Below are 16,898 nucleotides of genomic sequence, written 5' to 3'. Positions count from 1 at the left end.
TATGCACGATTTCTTCAATAAAAAAATTAACCGATGGATTGGCCTGGATGGTCCCATACCATGGCCTCATCATTCCCCGGATATCACATCACACCTATGGATTTGGATTCCTTTGTATGGGGCTACGTAAAGGACAAGGTATATGCAAAAAAATAAAGTTAACAACGTCATAGAGTTAAAAGACCGGACTGAAGAGGCAGTAGCTTCCATTTCTTAAGGGATGCTTCAAACACTTGGAATAAAATCGGCTACCGTCTTGACAATCTACATGCTACCAAAGGTGCCAATGTTGGAGGTTTACTGAAGTGCGGTTGTGCGATAAGAAATTCTTTCGGTTGCTTGGATAAATGCAGCAAACCATTTTACAATATCTATTACAATAAAATTTTAAATGAGCTTTATAATCAGGTGAATATTTTATAGATGCATACACATACGACGACCCCTTAACCTGTCTCCTTGCAACACAATTATTATGACGAAGTTATAAAATAGCTGGATGCAAGACATAACTTTTACATTATTTACATTGATTTCAATAAAGCTCTTCATACTGTTCACCATAAAAGACTGTTATATAAACTGGAGAAAATGGGATTACTGTAAGATTCTTCGTTGGATGAAGAACTGGCTAAAATATAGGAGACAGAGAGTGGTTATAAACACACCAGAGTGGATCAGTGTTGCTAGTACAATACCTCAGGGATCAGTATTGGGACCGCTTCTCTTTCTCATCTTCCTTAACATTGATAATTGACATCGACAGGAGATTGTTAAAGTTTTTTGACGATTTAAGGTTATGAAGAGTGGCTAACGGCCAGGATACTTTTCTTCAAAATGACTTTGATATGTTCCATAGGTTTAACTTTAGTTCTTCTAGATGTAAAGTTTTGCATCTGGAGAACAGAAATACAGAAGTTACAAGCTAGAGGCAGTAGAGTTAAAAGCAGTTCAGGACGAAAAAGATTTAGGGGACTATGATTAAGTTAGACATGAAATTTTCAGTAAGGTATAAGCAGAGGGATAGGACAATGACGTCCTGTCTATGATATATAGTAGGAACTTCACAAGCAGGGAAAAGGATGTCATTGTTCCTTTATATAGAACGATGACGACACCACATTTAAAATATTATGTTCAGGTCTGGAGGCTGTATTCCAAGAAAGACAAAGAACTTCTAGAAAGGACTCAAAGAAGAACAATCAGATTGGTAAGGGTGCTAACTGATGTCCATATGAAGCACAAATACAAAATTTTGGCCAGTAACAGAAGTTTACTTTCAGGAAATGTACTGTAGATATATTCGATCCTTACAACTTTTAGCCATTACTATAATAACATTAAACAAAAATCATCATTTCCATCATTATGAACAAACGAATACAAGTGTGTTGTATCAACTAACTGTTATTACGTTCTTGATAATTATTATTTTCAGATATTTACCTAATCGCTATATTTAAATGTTATTTAATCATTTAAAATAATAAATTAATTATTATTTTAAAGCCTTCGACAGTATGAACACATGCGGAAAAATATCAATGAAAATGTCATATTGACACTAATATGGAATGAATAAATCAACAGGGTGTACAAACATTTTCTAAAGGGGGGGGGCAAAAACTTTAATCATCATGTGTAGCAGTAAAAATATCCACCACATTATTTTAATCATAACAGAGGGCTTTATACCTTACCTTGACCAATCCTGTCACAAAAAAAAAAAAAAAACTACGTTATCAAAGACGCTTGGTTCTAGACCGTTATCGTCTTTCATTACAATTTAGGAATTAATTTCATAACGTAAAAAAAAAAAAAAAAACAGCGACTGTTTTAGCTAGTGTTCATGATTCAGAAAAATCATGGTTAAAGAAAAATCGTATAGAGCAATCAAAAAATAAAGCATAGACAAGTAGCATCAATTGAATTTTATATTATTGAGTAAGCTTTATCCTGAGGTAATCGAACAAACAAATAATATTTATAAAGATTCTTTCTTTTCTACAGACTGTTAATTCATGATTAGCAATTTTTACCTAAGGTTAGATATAACAAAGAATTCAAAAACTATAAGCTTTCAAATCTAGTTTCAGTGCACTAATCAGCATATATTTATATTTTGTTTTAAAAATGCATCTTTAACAATTCCAAATTACTGATATTTTCCCTTCTTTCTTTCTCTAGTCATACACTGATGTATTTGTTCTTAATTATAATACCCATTACAGGTCGGAGCTTCTCTGTTTGCTAGTAATATTGGTAGCGGACACTTCATTGGATTAGCAGGATCTGGAGCAAGTTCTGGAATTGGAATAGCTGGCTTTGAGCTAAATGTAAGAATTTTTATACGTTTTAAATCCAATCTTAATGGTATATAATAAGTAGTGAAGTTCAACTCTAATCAAAATATATTTCTTTATTTAATTCTCGACTGTTTACACATGCGCTTTTCACATGCTGTGCAAATAATTATGCGTTACAGGAAACTGTGAGCGACACTCATGACAAACACGATGACCTGCAATTCCTGACTTATTTGTTGAAAGAATACAAACCGACGTTCTAAAAACGGAACTTACTTTTGTTCCTTTTCCAAACAAAAGTGCACACTGTATTTCGAAATAGTTTGCGTATAGGTATCGGACGTATTCCGGAACTCTTCGATGACTTGCATGAATTGTGAAATGGGTGTGCTCTCTTCTCCACTGATGGAGAAGCTGATATACTTGAGAAAAACTGCGTAGTCAAAACAAGATGATTTAAAATGATTAATTCCCCCAATTGCACTTTTAAAAATATTGGTCATTAATACAAATGTTAATAACTGAATCGTTAAGGAAAAATTATAAGCGTCTTTATATGATATATAATTTACAAGTTAACACCGCAACGCAACTCTTAAAAATAGCAGATTAGAGCTTTTAGTTTTTTTTTTTTTTAAATGAACGAAGTCAGTATTATATATCAAACAAATTACTACTCTATATCACAATGTTTCAAATAAAATAGTGAAGCAAATATAATTTTCTCATAAAAAGAGAGAATGGTAATTATGACTGATTTCCTACCAAGTTAGTCGGGATGACTTCGATCTATGAAATTTGAAAAGATAATATTAATTTGTCAAAAATAACACTGGTCTCAAGTGAAATTGATTAATAATTTTATTGAATACTAAATGAAAGCGTATTTTCAAGGATAGCTACCCTAGTACACTCAATGTCTAAACTAATTAGATTGTAGACAGAACCGTGCAATAGTATCTTGGAACCCGGGTGACTGGTTCTCCCCGCCCAAACACCCATTTTTATATACAGGGTGATTCACTACCAGTGCGACAAACTTGCAGGAGGTGTAGGGGGCACAAACACGAATCGGAATCGCATAGCATTGCAGGGTCCAAAATGCCTTCGTCATGCGGTAGAGGACGTTGAACGGGAGGTCGCGTGAACAGCGATCCCGCTGGAAGTCAGCATTTGCGAACCGTTTCTGTTGAAGAAACAAAGCAAAAGTCCTCCGGAGTGGATAATCCGCAGGCTCCAATGATTGGACGCGTTGCAGATGGTATGAACTCATTTGGTTTGTTGACAGTTTCCTCCATACAGTGGACTGGGAAATACCCAATCGTTGGCCTATCGCTCGAGTACTCGGATTGCTTTCTGCAAGACGTAGGACATTCTCCTCATTGTCTGGCGTCCTCGTCGTTCGCTCTCGATTCGTGGTACCTCTCGTGAAACAACCAGTCTCACGTAACCTTCTGTGCACACGTGCGAAAATCGTATGACGAGGAGCACGCCTGTGCGGGAAACGTTCCTGGTACAAGCGCAAAGCGGCGCGCCCGTTACAGTCCGCAGCTCCATACGCGAGGTGTGTGTGTGTGTGTGTGTGTGTGTGTGTGTGTGTGTGTGTGTGTGTGTGTGTGTGTGTGTGTGTGTGTGTGTACTGTGTCGGGGTGGTTCCCAGGCATATGCCCATCTCCACCTAATTCTTTAAATAAAACAGATAACTGTAAAGTGGGCCTGAAACATAGCTAAGAAATTGAATATTCAAAACAAGAGCATTTTTAGATATAAATTACACTAATTATATCTAAAGAAAAATAGTCAAATTTTGTATAGGAAAGGTTAAACTTGTATTAAAGAAATGTTTATGAACTTAGTATGTTGTTTATGTCAGGTCACTCTGCCATCAGGAAACAGCTGATATCTTCAGCTGTAGGCTGATGCCCGACCCTGGGCACGTGGAGCCGGACCTGTCTCTACTATTGTATACTGAAGTGCAAGGCACTAACCTGCACCCAACAGAGGAAGTGCAATACTGTTGGGTGCCAACATCCCTGGTCGCAGGCCGCCCAAACCCGAGAACCAAGGAAAAAAAAAAAAAAAAACCACCGTAGTGGTACATGTTCAGGAGCCACAGACCGGACAAATAGCTTCCCAGACTGAAGCACCCGAACCCAGATGCAATCATGCATGATTCACATATGCTGCCAACTCTAGATCTGAAAAGTTCCTTATGATTGTTCTTCTGGCAAACACAGCGGCAGCAAATCTCTGCAGAGCCCGGAAGCTAGATGCATCTTGTAAAAGGATCTCCACGTTATCCTCAGTAAAGGGAGAGAAACCTCGTCGAAAAGTCGACGACGCTCTGATCCATAAAAAGGACAAACAAACAACACGTGCGTCCAAGTTTCTGCATCACCACAAGAACACCACGGATCAGGCTCCAATCCTTTTGAAAATAGTTTGTCACGAAAAGATCCGTGTCCGGTCAATATATAACTTGTAAACATCGTAGGACAAAACCAAGAAGACACTGTCTTTGACATAGCAAAATCCGCCGCTGGAATAATTCTTCTTGTTGTCTCGCCAAATGCAGAAGAGCTCCATCGAATCCTCCACATGGCAATGAGGGAGTTCCAAATTCTGACTTTTTCCTCTTTAATGTTGGCAGTCAGGTCAATAGAGATGCCCAGGCACTGAGCCGAAATTCCTTTTCTTAGTGCATATAACATACCACGGTACAATACATATAAATCAACTGGAAGAGCACCTGCGATCACCTGCAGTGCAACCGTCGAGACAGTCCGAGGAGCATACAGCAATGCTATGCCAGTGCGACAAACTTGCAGGAGGTCTGGGGGCACAAAGACGAATCGGAATCGCATAGCATTGCAGGGTCCGAAATGCCTTCGTCATGCGGTACAGGTTGAACATGCGGTTCGTCATGCGGTACAGGTCGCGTGAACAGCGATCCCGCTGGAAGTCAGCATTTGCGAACCGGTTCCCGAGGCAGCAGGATGGACGAGTAAATGCATGATTATATTATAACCATTTTAAAATGTTTTAGTTTCACCTTTCTGTGTTTGAGTCAGTGTGCTTCGGATTTTATGTAAAACTTCTACCCCCACTTCTCAGCCCTGATTGAAGGCGTTTCTAAAATCCTCTTTAAGATTCTATTGTTACGTTAACGGTAATAAAAAGAACAACTCCTGAGTAATGCTCACACTCAACCGGTTGCTGACATCCATACGTAACAGAGTTGCTACCTTTTCAGAACCCCTGCCCTGAATAAGGTGCGAGAGAGAGAGAGAGAGAGAGAGAGAGAGAGAGAGACCGACCCCAATTCTAAAGGAAAAAAAAATTCACATAAAAGTAAAATATACATTTTTTGATAACTTTGTACCTAAATGCTATTTATTAGGGGGGGGGGGGAATACTATAGTGACTTCTGTGATAACGATTTACAGATTTTTAGTTTCCAGTTTTAGGACCTTACCAAAACCATATTTTAAAATATTCCTGGTAAGTAAAACAAGTATTAAATAATGTAAGTGAATTCTAATAATACATTTTAATGTAAGTGAATTCTAATTTAAGATAATAAAGACAAGATACATAATTAAATAATGTAAGATACATCCTAAGCAACATAGTATACAATAATAACACATTCGCTTCAAAATGGAATAAAAATGTTTTTTCTATACATTCTATAACCCGAAAAAATTGACAAAAAAAAAAAAAAATCATGCGAACAGGACATGATTAAACCCAAAGACTCTTGGTCAAACCAGGAGAGGCGGCAATTCTAGTACAATATTTGGCCGCTGCGTTAGCTAGATCGCAGAATTCCAAAAATGATCCAAACGCAGCCACTGGTATTGTACTGGGTGTTGATTTTTGTGTAAATGGCTTTTATTTAACATTTGATAAAATAACTAATGCATAAATTTCCGTGAGACTAGTGTTCCTTTTTAATATGAATGTTATAAATCCTGATAATAAGCATTTCATCCAGCATATTGAAACATGAAATAATTATCCAGCTATCAACTGAACTACATCTTGCATGTTGAAACTTCCTAAATTCAGGCGGAACCATCCACAATTAGAAATATTAAATAAATGCTCCCGACCCAACACTGTTACTAGGTATTTTTATGCCTAAACAAAACACTAACTATGTGCCCAGTCCAAAATTATACAGAATATCTGTGATATATTTTTGTATGGACTGTTTCTCCTCTATCTGCAATAAATGATTCCCAATTCTGTTTTGTTCTTTTCTTTATTATAAGCCTCCCTCTTTTATTTATTTTATTTTTATAATTTATTTATATACTTTATTTATTTTTTATATTATTCATTATGTTCATAGTTGGTTTATCACCTTTTTTTAAAAAAAATGCTGGAAAATACAGGAATTTTCAAACTCGGTAAATAAAATAACGACGGTTATAATAACAGGTTATAGCAGTTAGCTAATGTACGCAGTGCACTACATTTCAGGCACTTTTGGATTTTTTTTTAAATTAAATGAATTTTTATTTTTCTGTGATTTAACAGAAGTTAAAGATAAATATAGTTATCTCCTTACCAATTAATTACTAAGATTATAGCTTAGATTATAGTTTACCATTCTCCAAACTTAGTCATTTAATTTAATTATAACTTTATAATATTTATTGCTCTCCTCACGTATTACTTTTTTTTTAAGTCTCTTTTCTTTTGCGTTCCCCTGAACGCTACGTAAGTCGGAATTTCCCCCATGCTTGTGCAGACTCAGGGGCACTTGCTTCTGAATCTGATTTTCCATTCATATTATTAGCAGCTGTTCCGTGATTACTGTTGATTTTAAGTGTGTTGATCCTCTGACATGTTCTTTTATACGCGCACTGTCCTTTAAAATGGTATTCACTGTTGAAGCAGCGATACCTAATTCCCATGCAATAGATGACAAACTTTGTCCTGCTTCGTACTTCTTAATCATTTTCATCTTCATTTCTAAATCAATTTTGTTTCGTGTCCTGGCACTATTACCACTTGCATTTTTCGTTGGTCGCTCTCCCTTCATCATTGTAATACGTAAATAGCAATGAAGAGAAGTTTCTGAAAATTTGTTTTTATATGATTGAAGATTTCAGTGAAGGGGAACACATTTCACCATAATGGTGTAAAAACCCACACAATTGCAGTTATCGGAATTATCACAAATGCCATAAGATCGAATTTACTAGGGCTTTCCTATTTTGTTTTATGGTAGTGACCTCCAGAAATGTGTTTTAGAAAAATATCATAAAGGCGTTCAAAATTGATTCTTATAATGGAACATATGATAACGATGAAAGGTAGTGCAATTTCCATTATAAAAATCAGCTTTTAGAGAGATAAATAGCTTAGTAATATAGCGAAATTTTCAACTTCCAAGGACTTGGAACGAATTACCAAAAAAAAAAAAAAAAACACGTGTTATTGGGTTCACATTACGATATCTTCACGATACCTCCATTTATTCCTACTGGGTGTAAAATACGTTTCCACGTTTTTTTTTAAGTTGGCACCGGCCGGCAAAAACTTACGTAAAGTCGAATTTCCATAAGTCGAGTATTACATGCGATACCATGTTCACGATTCTTACATACACGCGAAACGTGCTCGGACTGTCTAAAGATAACAATACTGCATTAAAATTACATTTAAATCTATGATTTTCTTTTTCACATAGTAGGTCCTTGAGGTTGTCACAGACATTCTCTCAGATATGCCAGACAAGCTGTACTTGCTACCTGGGAGTCTAAAACGCTGATGGAACTGATATTCGGGTGACACTCAAGTCAAGTGGACCCAATTTTGGCGAAGTCCGGAGAGTCTGTGACAGCCTTATCCTCTGCTTGCACCTTCACGATGGTGGGACTGTTAGTAATCTTCGGTATAACCTCCATGCGCAAGTACATGGTGGGTGGCCACCCAGGTGTGAACCAAAGTAAGCAGGGGTCGAGATGTGGCGCCCACACCACATGGAGGAATGCCGCCCCTCTATGTTACCAGGCAGTACTAGGTGATAGATGTCTCTCATCAACCGGTGCAATACCACCACTTTGCTTATTGGAGGCTTGAAGTGGTGGAACCCATGTTTAGTCTCTAGAGCTAAGTTCCGGTCAACCCTTCCCTATCTCTTCCCATCATGCAGTATGGTTGATGACTTTTGAGGTTATGATGAACATCGTGGCGAGATCCAATATTCCTTACATTTCGAGGGTACAGCTCTAAAACGGTGTTCGCAGGCCGGCCGCTAGTTAGTACACAGGACTGAACCTATTGGTAACTCTCTAGGAGGCTTCCGGATCAGCTAGTATATAATATTGCTTCCTCTACTCTGCCAGATAGTGACTGGAGGAAGTCCGAGTAGTGAGTAAGCAGGGAGCATTGTCGAGGCCACGTTATGTCAAGGATCTGGGTATATTCTTACCATGTGTACGCCATATCCAAAATTTTCATTACTTCATACAGCATGTCACACCCAATTTTTTTCTTACTATTGAATACACCATGAATTGTCAAACTAATAGAGCAAGCTTATCTGCGAAAAGATCTAAACCTCCCAAGCACTTCCTAATTCATTTCACAAATATACGTGGTCTCAATTCTAATCTGAACGATGTCCATTTCCACTTGCAGTCTGCCAAACCCCATGTACTTTTTCTGACAGAATCCTAGTTATCGGTTGATTCAACTACTGCTCATCTCAGATGCCCAAATGATTCGCTGTATGATTCCTTTCGCCTCAAAGGTGGTAATTGTGCATATGTCCGTTCTGATATTCCCTGTCAGAGACTTGGCAATTTGGAATCTCCTCTCTTTGATCTTCTCTGGCTTAAAATCTCTCTACTTCATTGTGTCAAAGTCATCTGTTGTCTCTACCGTTCTCCCATCTCCACTAATCACTTGCAGCTCGTTGACTTCATCTCTTTGCAACTTTACTCTCTCCAGTCCAACTTTCCTAATAGTGAGGTAAATTTCCTTGGTGATTTTAATGTTCACAAATCCAGCTGGCATCCGTTTTCTAGTCACACCGACCTGATGCTGGTCGAGATGCTGAGGCTTTTGCAATTACCAATGACCATGCACAGATTGTTCATTTACCTACAAGAATATCGGACAATCCTAATCATACAGCCAATACGCTTGATCGTTTTCTCAAAAACACCCCTTCTAAGTACATGGTCGAAGTGAGAGGTCCTTTTGGCACTTCAGATCACAACTTGGTGATTGTCTCTTCTACAATGGAGCCTTTATCTCATGGCTATTCCCAACCTCGTGTTGTTTGTCATTACAAGAATGCAAAATGTTTTGACCTGCGAGTCTTCTTTTCCTTGGTCGGATTACTGTTTCAAAACTTCTGATGTCAACGTTTGCTCCCATCGTGTCAGTGAAATTATTCTTGCAAGAATGGAATCCTTTATCCCACACTCCACTTTGAAATCTCATCCTTTATCTAAACCTTGGTTTTCCAATAAATGTGCTAAGGCTGTTCAAGAGAAGAATGTTGCATATCGTAATTGGCTTGTTTCTAATTCTTCAGTTTCATTTTCTGCCTACACCAAAGCTCGCAACAATTGTAAAGCAGTTATTAATCAGTCCAAACTAGAGTTTGAACAGGCTAAGAGTAGAAAACTTGCTTCTTGCCCTAATGGTAGCCGAGCATTCTGGTCTCTTGCCAAAGCTATTGGCCGCAACTTTTGCCCATCTCTGCTCCCACCTCTGTCCAAACCAGATGGTTCTGTTGTCACTTCAGCCAAGGATAAGGCTGACCTGCTAGCATCCCATTTTTCTTCCAGCTCATGTATTAATGATCTTGGTAAAACACCTCCCACCATTACCAACACGCTCCATTCAATGCCTCCTGTGGTCTTCCGTCAAAAGGATATCAGAAGGATTTTGATGAATCTTGATGCTAAGAAAGCTCCAGGTCCTAATGGTATTTCTGCACTTGTTCTCAAAACCTGTGTTCCTGAACTTACTCCTATTCTTTGCCGCCTTTTTTCACTTTCTTATTCCAAAGGTGGTTTTCCTTCTGCTTGGAAATTTGCTCATATCCAGCCAGTTCCAAAAAAAAGGTGACAAATCCCTCCCATCCAATTATCGTCCCATTGCAATTACTTCTACTCTTTTTAAAGTAATGGAAAAATCAATTAACTGCCAACTCTTAAACTACCTAGAAACCTTCCGTCTGATCAACGATCGCCAGTATGGATTCCGTCAGTGTCGATCCACTGGTGATATTCTAGCTTATGTTACCCATTTATGGACTAATTCAATGAAAAGGTTCGGTGAAACACAAGTAGTTGCTCTTGACATCTCAAAGGCTTTCGATCGTGTTTGGCATAAAGGTCTTCTAAACAAGCTTCCATCTTATGGTTTGCCAACTGTTTTTTGTAATTGGTTATCCAGTTTTCTCTGTGATCGCTTACTCAGGGTGATGGTAGATGGCTCTCTGTCTTCTAACTTCTCCACTAATGCCGGTGTCCCCCAAGGTTCAGTTCTTTCCCCCACTCTTTTCCTCTTGTATATTAATGACCTTCTTCCATTGACTGGAAATCCTATCCATAGTTTTGCCGATGATAGCACGTTGCATTCTACTTTCCGTTTGAGAAACATTGCCCTGTTCAATCAAGCTTCAACTTCTCGAAAATCTGCTACCAATTCCTTAAATGCCTTTCTTCAGGTAATTCTCCAGTGGAGCAAAGACAACTTAGTTGATTTCAACCCTTCTAAAACTCTGTCCTGTCTTATATCTCGAAAAAGGATTCTTCTGCTCCTGTGCTTAACTTTAGTGACACTCCGATTTCTAGGCAAAATGATATATCTCTTTTTGAAATTACCCTGACTTCTAATCTCTCTTGTCACAAGCACATTACAAATATTGCTTCCTCTGCATCTAAAAAACTTTGTTTTGTCTTTCGCTCTAGGCGTTACTTTTCTTTCAAACAGCTGCTCACTCTGTATAAATCGCAAATCCGCCCTGCCATGGAATATTGTTCCCACATCTGGGGTGGTGCCCCCCAAAACCTCTCTCAGGCTTCTTGATTCCATTCAGAAGAGGGCAGTTAGGTTAATTAATGAATCATCTCTAACAGAGTCTCTCCACTCGCTGTCTCATAGACGTACTGTTTGTGCTGCATGCCTCTTTTACAGATACTTCCATGGGCACTGTTCTTCTGAATTGGCTTCTATTATTCCACTCTCTCTTTCAAAACAGTCCGAACACGTGCCGCCACCAGCCAACATCCATTTGCTGTCCAACTTCAAACCCACAGAACCAACTTTTCATCTTCCTCGTTTATTCATTCAACTGTCGTTTTCTGGAACAACCTTCCTTCATACGTATTTCCTGAAAATTACAGTCTACAGAATTTCAAGTCTAATGTCAACAAATATCTTCTTTCGTTTTCTCAACCTTCAACCCAAGCACGGTGCTAAGTACTATAGGTTCTAATACTTCTCGTGTTTGGGGTTTACATAAAAAAAAAAAAAAAACAAACATACAAACTGTATGGGAAAAAAAATATCATAATTGTTGGATTTATTTTTGTCATTTTAATGAAATTTGGAATGGCTCGACAAATATTTTTAAAAGGCTCCATATAAAATTTCATGAAAATCCGTCCACTTGTAGTCGAGTTGTTACTTGCGGACGGGCGGACAAACAATATGGACATACATAGTGAAAACAATAGGCATATATGCGAACGCGCCTAAAAATCAAATGAATGTGACGTCAAGCGATTAACATTATGTTGTTACATCATACTTTACAGTTTACATAAAAACGTGACCAAAAAGATAGTCATGCATTTTTAAGGGGCAATTATTGTAATGGAAATTTAACTCTCAACTTTCGAAATTTAACTTTCGACTCACAAGCATGTTAACGGCTATTGAGTATTATAAAAAATTATATTATTAATGAGTTAAATATATATTCTTTTCTTTTTCACTTTAGTGAAGGGAAGGGATAACAGTAATATGTCACTAAAAAGCAATAATCAAGATTTGTTAAAAAGCAAACAAATAAAAATTAACTTAGCTCAACTGAAAAAATATACTGATGTGAGGACTCCCTTGCGTTTCAGGGGTGGTAATTATGACAATCCTTATAATTATTAAATACCCAATAATTTCAAATACCCCCCCCCCCCCAGATTATTCATTATCTGATAAATTTACATTTGAATCTTTTCCGAGTCACTCATTGATATTCCGATTTCAGGACGAAGTATAGCATGAATTCTAAATTCAGGGGAACCAACGGAAATTCGAAATATTAAATAAATACTCCCCAACCAATGCTGTAACTAGGTAATTGTAATTCGTGGACTGGCAATACACCATTGGGAAAGAATTTTGAGCCATATAAAGTACATGGAGCTCTATATCCTGGACTTGTTCTCACCACGGATCCACAATATGACAGTGCAGAAATCAATAGCGGGTAGTGACCACAATATCACAATATAGATGTGCCCAAAGAGATTACTGTGGCCAAAGGAAAGGGATGGGATTCAGTTTTAAGAGAGGACATTATAGTGGAAAGATATTAGCATTTGATGCAAGAAAGCAAGCTTATGCAGCATCAGCCAAAAAAAAAAAAAAAACCCACTTCCACTTCACCCCTCTGTTCGTTCAAAATACCTGTCCAGCTGAGCCTTAAACTTATTTAGGCTATCAACCTCCACCACAAGGGATGGAAGTCTGTTCCACCAACCAACCACCCGCTGGCTAAAGGCAAATTTCCGCACGTCTATCCTACATCTGTCTTTCCTCAATTTGAATTTATGCCCTCTCAGGTGATTTTTCTGAGCTAGAGGAAGAATCCCATCAGCATTGAGCATGCTTAAACCATTCAAGGCTTTATACACCTCTATCAGATCACCTCGCTGGTGCCTAGTCTCCAGACACTGTAATTTGCAAAACTTAAGCCTTTCTTCGTAAGAGCACCCCCTTTGTTCCATTCACTAATCTTGTTGCCCTTCTCTGTACTCGTTCCAGCAGCTCTACATCCTTCTTGAAATGAGGCCTCCAGACCTGTATACAGTACTCTAGGTGTGGCCTGACCATTGCCTTATACAATGGAATAATCACCTCCATATCCCTGCTGGAAAACTTCCTGTATATCATTGACAATACTCCATGAGCTACTCTTGCAGCCCGTCTGCACTGCTCAGAGAACTTCATATCTGCCTGCACAACCACCCCCAAGTCCCTTTCATTCTCTACCACTGTCAGTGTAGTACCACAGAGTTGATACGTTGCTCTGGGGTTGCTGTTTCCCATGTGTAGTACTTTACATTTGTCAATGTTAAACTTCATTTGCCACCTTTCAGCCCATCTGCTCAACCTTTCCAGATCCTGTTGCAGCAGCATAGTGTCAGTAGTGTCCTTGACAACCCTGCCAACATTTGTATCGTCTGCAAACTTGGACATTAAGCTTGATATACCATCATCAATATCATTTATAAATACAGAAAACAATAATGGACCCAACACTGAGCCCTGAGGGACTCCACTAATAACATTAGTCCACGATGAGCAGTGTCCATTGATTACCACTCTCTGTCTTCTCCCCCTCAACCACCCCTTTATCCATAGCAGCAATTTGCCTCCAATGTCACACTGCTCCAATTTGTGTAGCAGTCTTCCATGTGCAACAGTATCAAAAGCCTTTCTAAGATCCAAGTATATAATATCAAAGTTATTCCCTGCATCCAGTTCTTTTGTGACTGCATCATAGTATCCAATCAAGTTGGTTAGGCAAGACTTCCCCTTAACAAAACCATGCTGTGTCTGAGCTATAACTGAAGTCTTGTCTAAATGATCCTGCAGTGCTTCTTTAACCAGTGCCTCCATTAATTTTCCTGGAACAGAAGTTAAGCTCACAGGTCTATAATTACTTGTGTCAGCCTTTGATCCTCCTTTGTGAATTGGGGTCACATTTGCACATTTCCAGTCTATGGGTACCTCCCCTGAGTCCAAGGAAGCTCTCATAATTATGGCTAAGGGTTTGCTTACTTCCTTTGCTGCCTCCTTTAATATAACTGGATAGATCCCATCCACCCCGGGTGCCTTTCTTGTGTTTATCTTCAACAGTTTCTCCTCCACTTTACTCCCAGTTATTTCAAGATTCTGTAGCTTACTGTTAGAGTTGAATACACCTCTGGCATTCCCCTTGCTGAATAACTCCTCATGTGTGAATGTCGATGCAAAATATTCATTTAGTTTGTTAGCTACCTGAGCAGGATCATCAACAGTTGACCCATCAATATCAAGTGGACCAATCTGATTCATCCCCTTCCTTCTAGAGTTTACATAAGTAAACAACTCTTTGCTGTTTTTCTTTGCATCCCTTGTCAAGGATTTCTCGTAATCTGCCTTCGCCTGCCTAATCTCCTTTGTAACTTGGTTGCATATCAACTTGTATCTATCATAGGCTTCTGTGTCATGTGTTAATTTGTAAGTATCCCATGCATTTTTCTTCTCTGCCATATGCCTCATTAGTTCATCTGACATCCATTTTGGCCTAAACCTTGAACAATATTTCTTAGTTGGTATGTAAAGCCTAGTAGCTTCCAAGATAAGTTCTTTGAATGCTTCCCATTTTGAATTTGCTGTTGGTAACATCATCAGTTGGTCCCACTGTATAGAATTTAAATACTGTCTCAGTCCATTGTAGTCGCCTTTACGGAAGCAATAACCCTTCCCTTTACCCCTAATGGTAGTTACCTCTTTCAGTAAATCCCACTTCAGCACACTGTGATCACTCCCACCTAGTGGTTCATTTATCTGTAGATTCTTAATGCATGAAGAATCACTGCTGATAATCAAATCAAGAGTATTACTCCCTCTAGTTGCCTCCCGAACATGCTGATGTAGAAAACAATCATCCAATAAATCCACAAAAGCCCTGCTAGTGTGTGAGTAACCAGCCCCCAAATTCCAGTCAATATCTGGGAAATTAAAATCTCCCATTATAAGACTCTCTGATTTACTGGCCCACTCTATTTCCCTGTACAGTTCCTTATTATACTCATCAGAGTCATTAGGCCTATAGCACACTCCTACTCTCAATTTTGATCTCCCAATGCTTATGTCACACCAAACTGACTCAACACTGCACTGTCCAGCGATGTCGACTGGCTTCACTTCCTTGGTTTTTATGTGTTTCTTAACTAATAGCATAACCCTTCCCCCCTTCCTATCCTGTCTATCCTTTCTGTAGATGTTGTACTCCCCAAATTGCAGTTCTGCATCCCTTATATCTGTGTGACACCACGTCTCTGATATCCCAACAATATCTGCCTTCGATGTTTTGAGCAATACCTCAAATTCATCAAATTTATTTACTAAACTCCTAGCATTGGTGTACACGCAAGTATACCTTCACCTGTTTCTATTCTTAGCTACCCTAACACAACCCATGTGTTTACTTGTACCGCAATGGCTCCCAGCAGTCTCTGAAATACCATGCATCTTGTTTTTCAGGCTTCTGCTCATTCTAATAGAAGCAGTGCAAGAATCTCTTTCACCTCTGCCAGTGGCTACTGTCAATCTATTGGTCTTTGTCTCCCCCCACGCTAGCAGTTTTCCGACCCACCTAACACTGCCTCGATAGCATCAGCAAATATTCTTGCACCCTTTCTATTTAAGTGTATCCCATCCCTGTAGAAGCAATCTCTCCTGTTAACAAGTACAGTCCAGGCTGAAAAAAATTCTACCCCTTGAGCCTTGCACAATCTTTCCAGGGCCGAATTGATCGTCAAGGCTCTCATCATATACTCCCTCCTATCGTGTCTGGGCAGAATTGCAGACACTTTCAAATTCAACCCTAATTCTCGGCTTTTGTTCAACAGTGACCTGTACTTGTTAAGTAATTCTGCCGGTCTCCTACTCTTAATATTATTAGTGCCAACGTGTACAACTATATCACCTTTTGTGCCCTTAAAAGATGATATTCGCTCTACAACGTCATCAACCTTTGCCCCTGGCAGACATACCCTGGTCCTGTTCCACCTATCTTTTTTACAAAGCATGTTCCCCGTTTCCCTGACAATAGAGTCACCAACAACTACTAGTTCCTTCGGGACCAGCGCATTCTGCCTTGGGGGTTGTCTCTGTGTCACGCGATGCCCAAGTGCAAGCTCTGGCGTTGATGTGGGCAGCTGAGAGCTTGATGGGCCCTTCAATTTAGTTTCTTCGAGGGCATCCACCCTGTCCTTCAAGCTCTCATATAGGCCCACAAGAACGCCGAGTTGTTGCCTGATATCGATACACTCCTTGCATCGCACACACACAAAGACATCCCCCTTGGCAGTATCATGTCCTGTACCCGATTGCTCTGCAAACATCAAGCAAACAGTGCATTTTATAAGGCTGTGAGTCAGAGGACAACTGCCCCCCTCAGTTCTGCTCTGAGCCACAGCGCTTCCATTAGCTTGAGCCTTTTGCTTTGCTGCTCTGGTCTGAGTCATGATTCTATTAATTTATTAATTAATTATGTTATGTTATTAATTATGTTAAATATAATTAATTATATTACGTTTGTAATCTAAGTAGTTA

The 16,898-nt window shown here is 39.0% G+C and overlaps 1 protein-coding gene across 1 annotated transcript in view; it reads left to right on the top strand.

Moving 5' to 3' along the window:
* Nucleotides 1-16,898, top strand: part of LOC150091486 (sodium/glucose cotransporter 4-like) — a 135,685-nt gene that overhangs the window by 37,726 nt on the left and 81,061 nt on the right. Inside the window, exon 3 of the mRNA XM_090375902.1 lies at nucleotides 2,232-2,336. Coding sequence (XP_090232028.1) covers nucleotides 2,232-2,336 — 105 coding nt within the window. The remainder of the gene's footprint in view (nucleotides 1-2,231; nucleotides 2,337-16,898) is intronic.

The sequence above is a fragment of the Mastigoproctus giganteus genome, chromosome 1 (assembly GCF_048544385.1).
Source record: "Mastigoproctus giganteus isolate SK-2022 chromosome 1, ASM4854438v1, whole genome shotgun sequence".
NCBI classification, from domain to species: Eukaryota; Metazoa; Arthropoda; class Arachnida; order Uropygi; family Thelyphonidae; genus Mastigoproctus; species Mastigoproctus giganteus.
The sequence above is the reverse complement of the archived record's forward strand: the minus strand, read 5'-3'. Positions and strand labels throughout refer to the sequence as shown.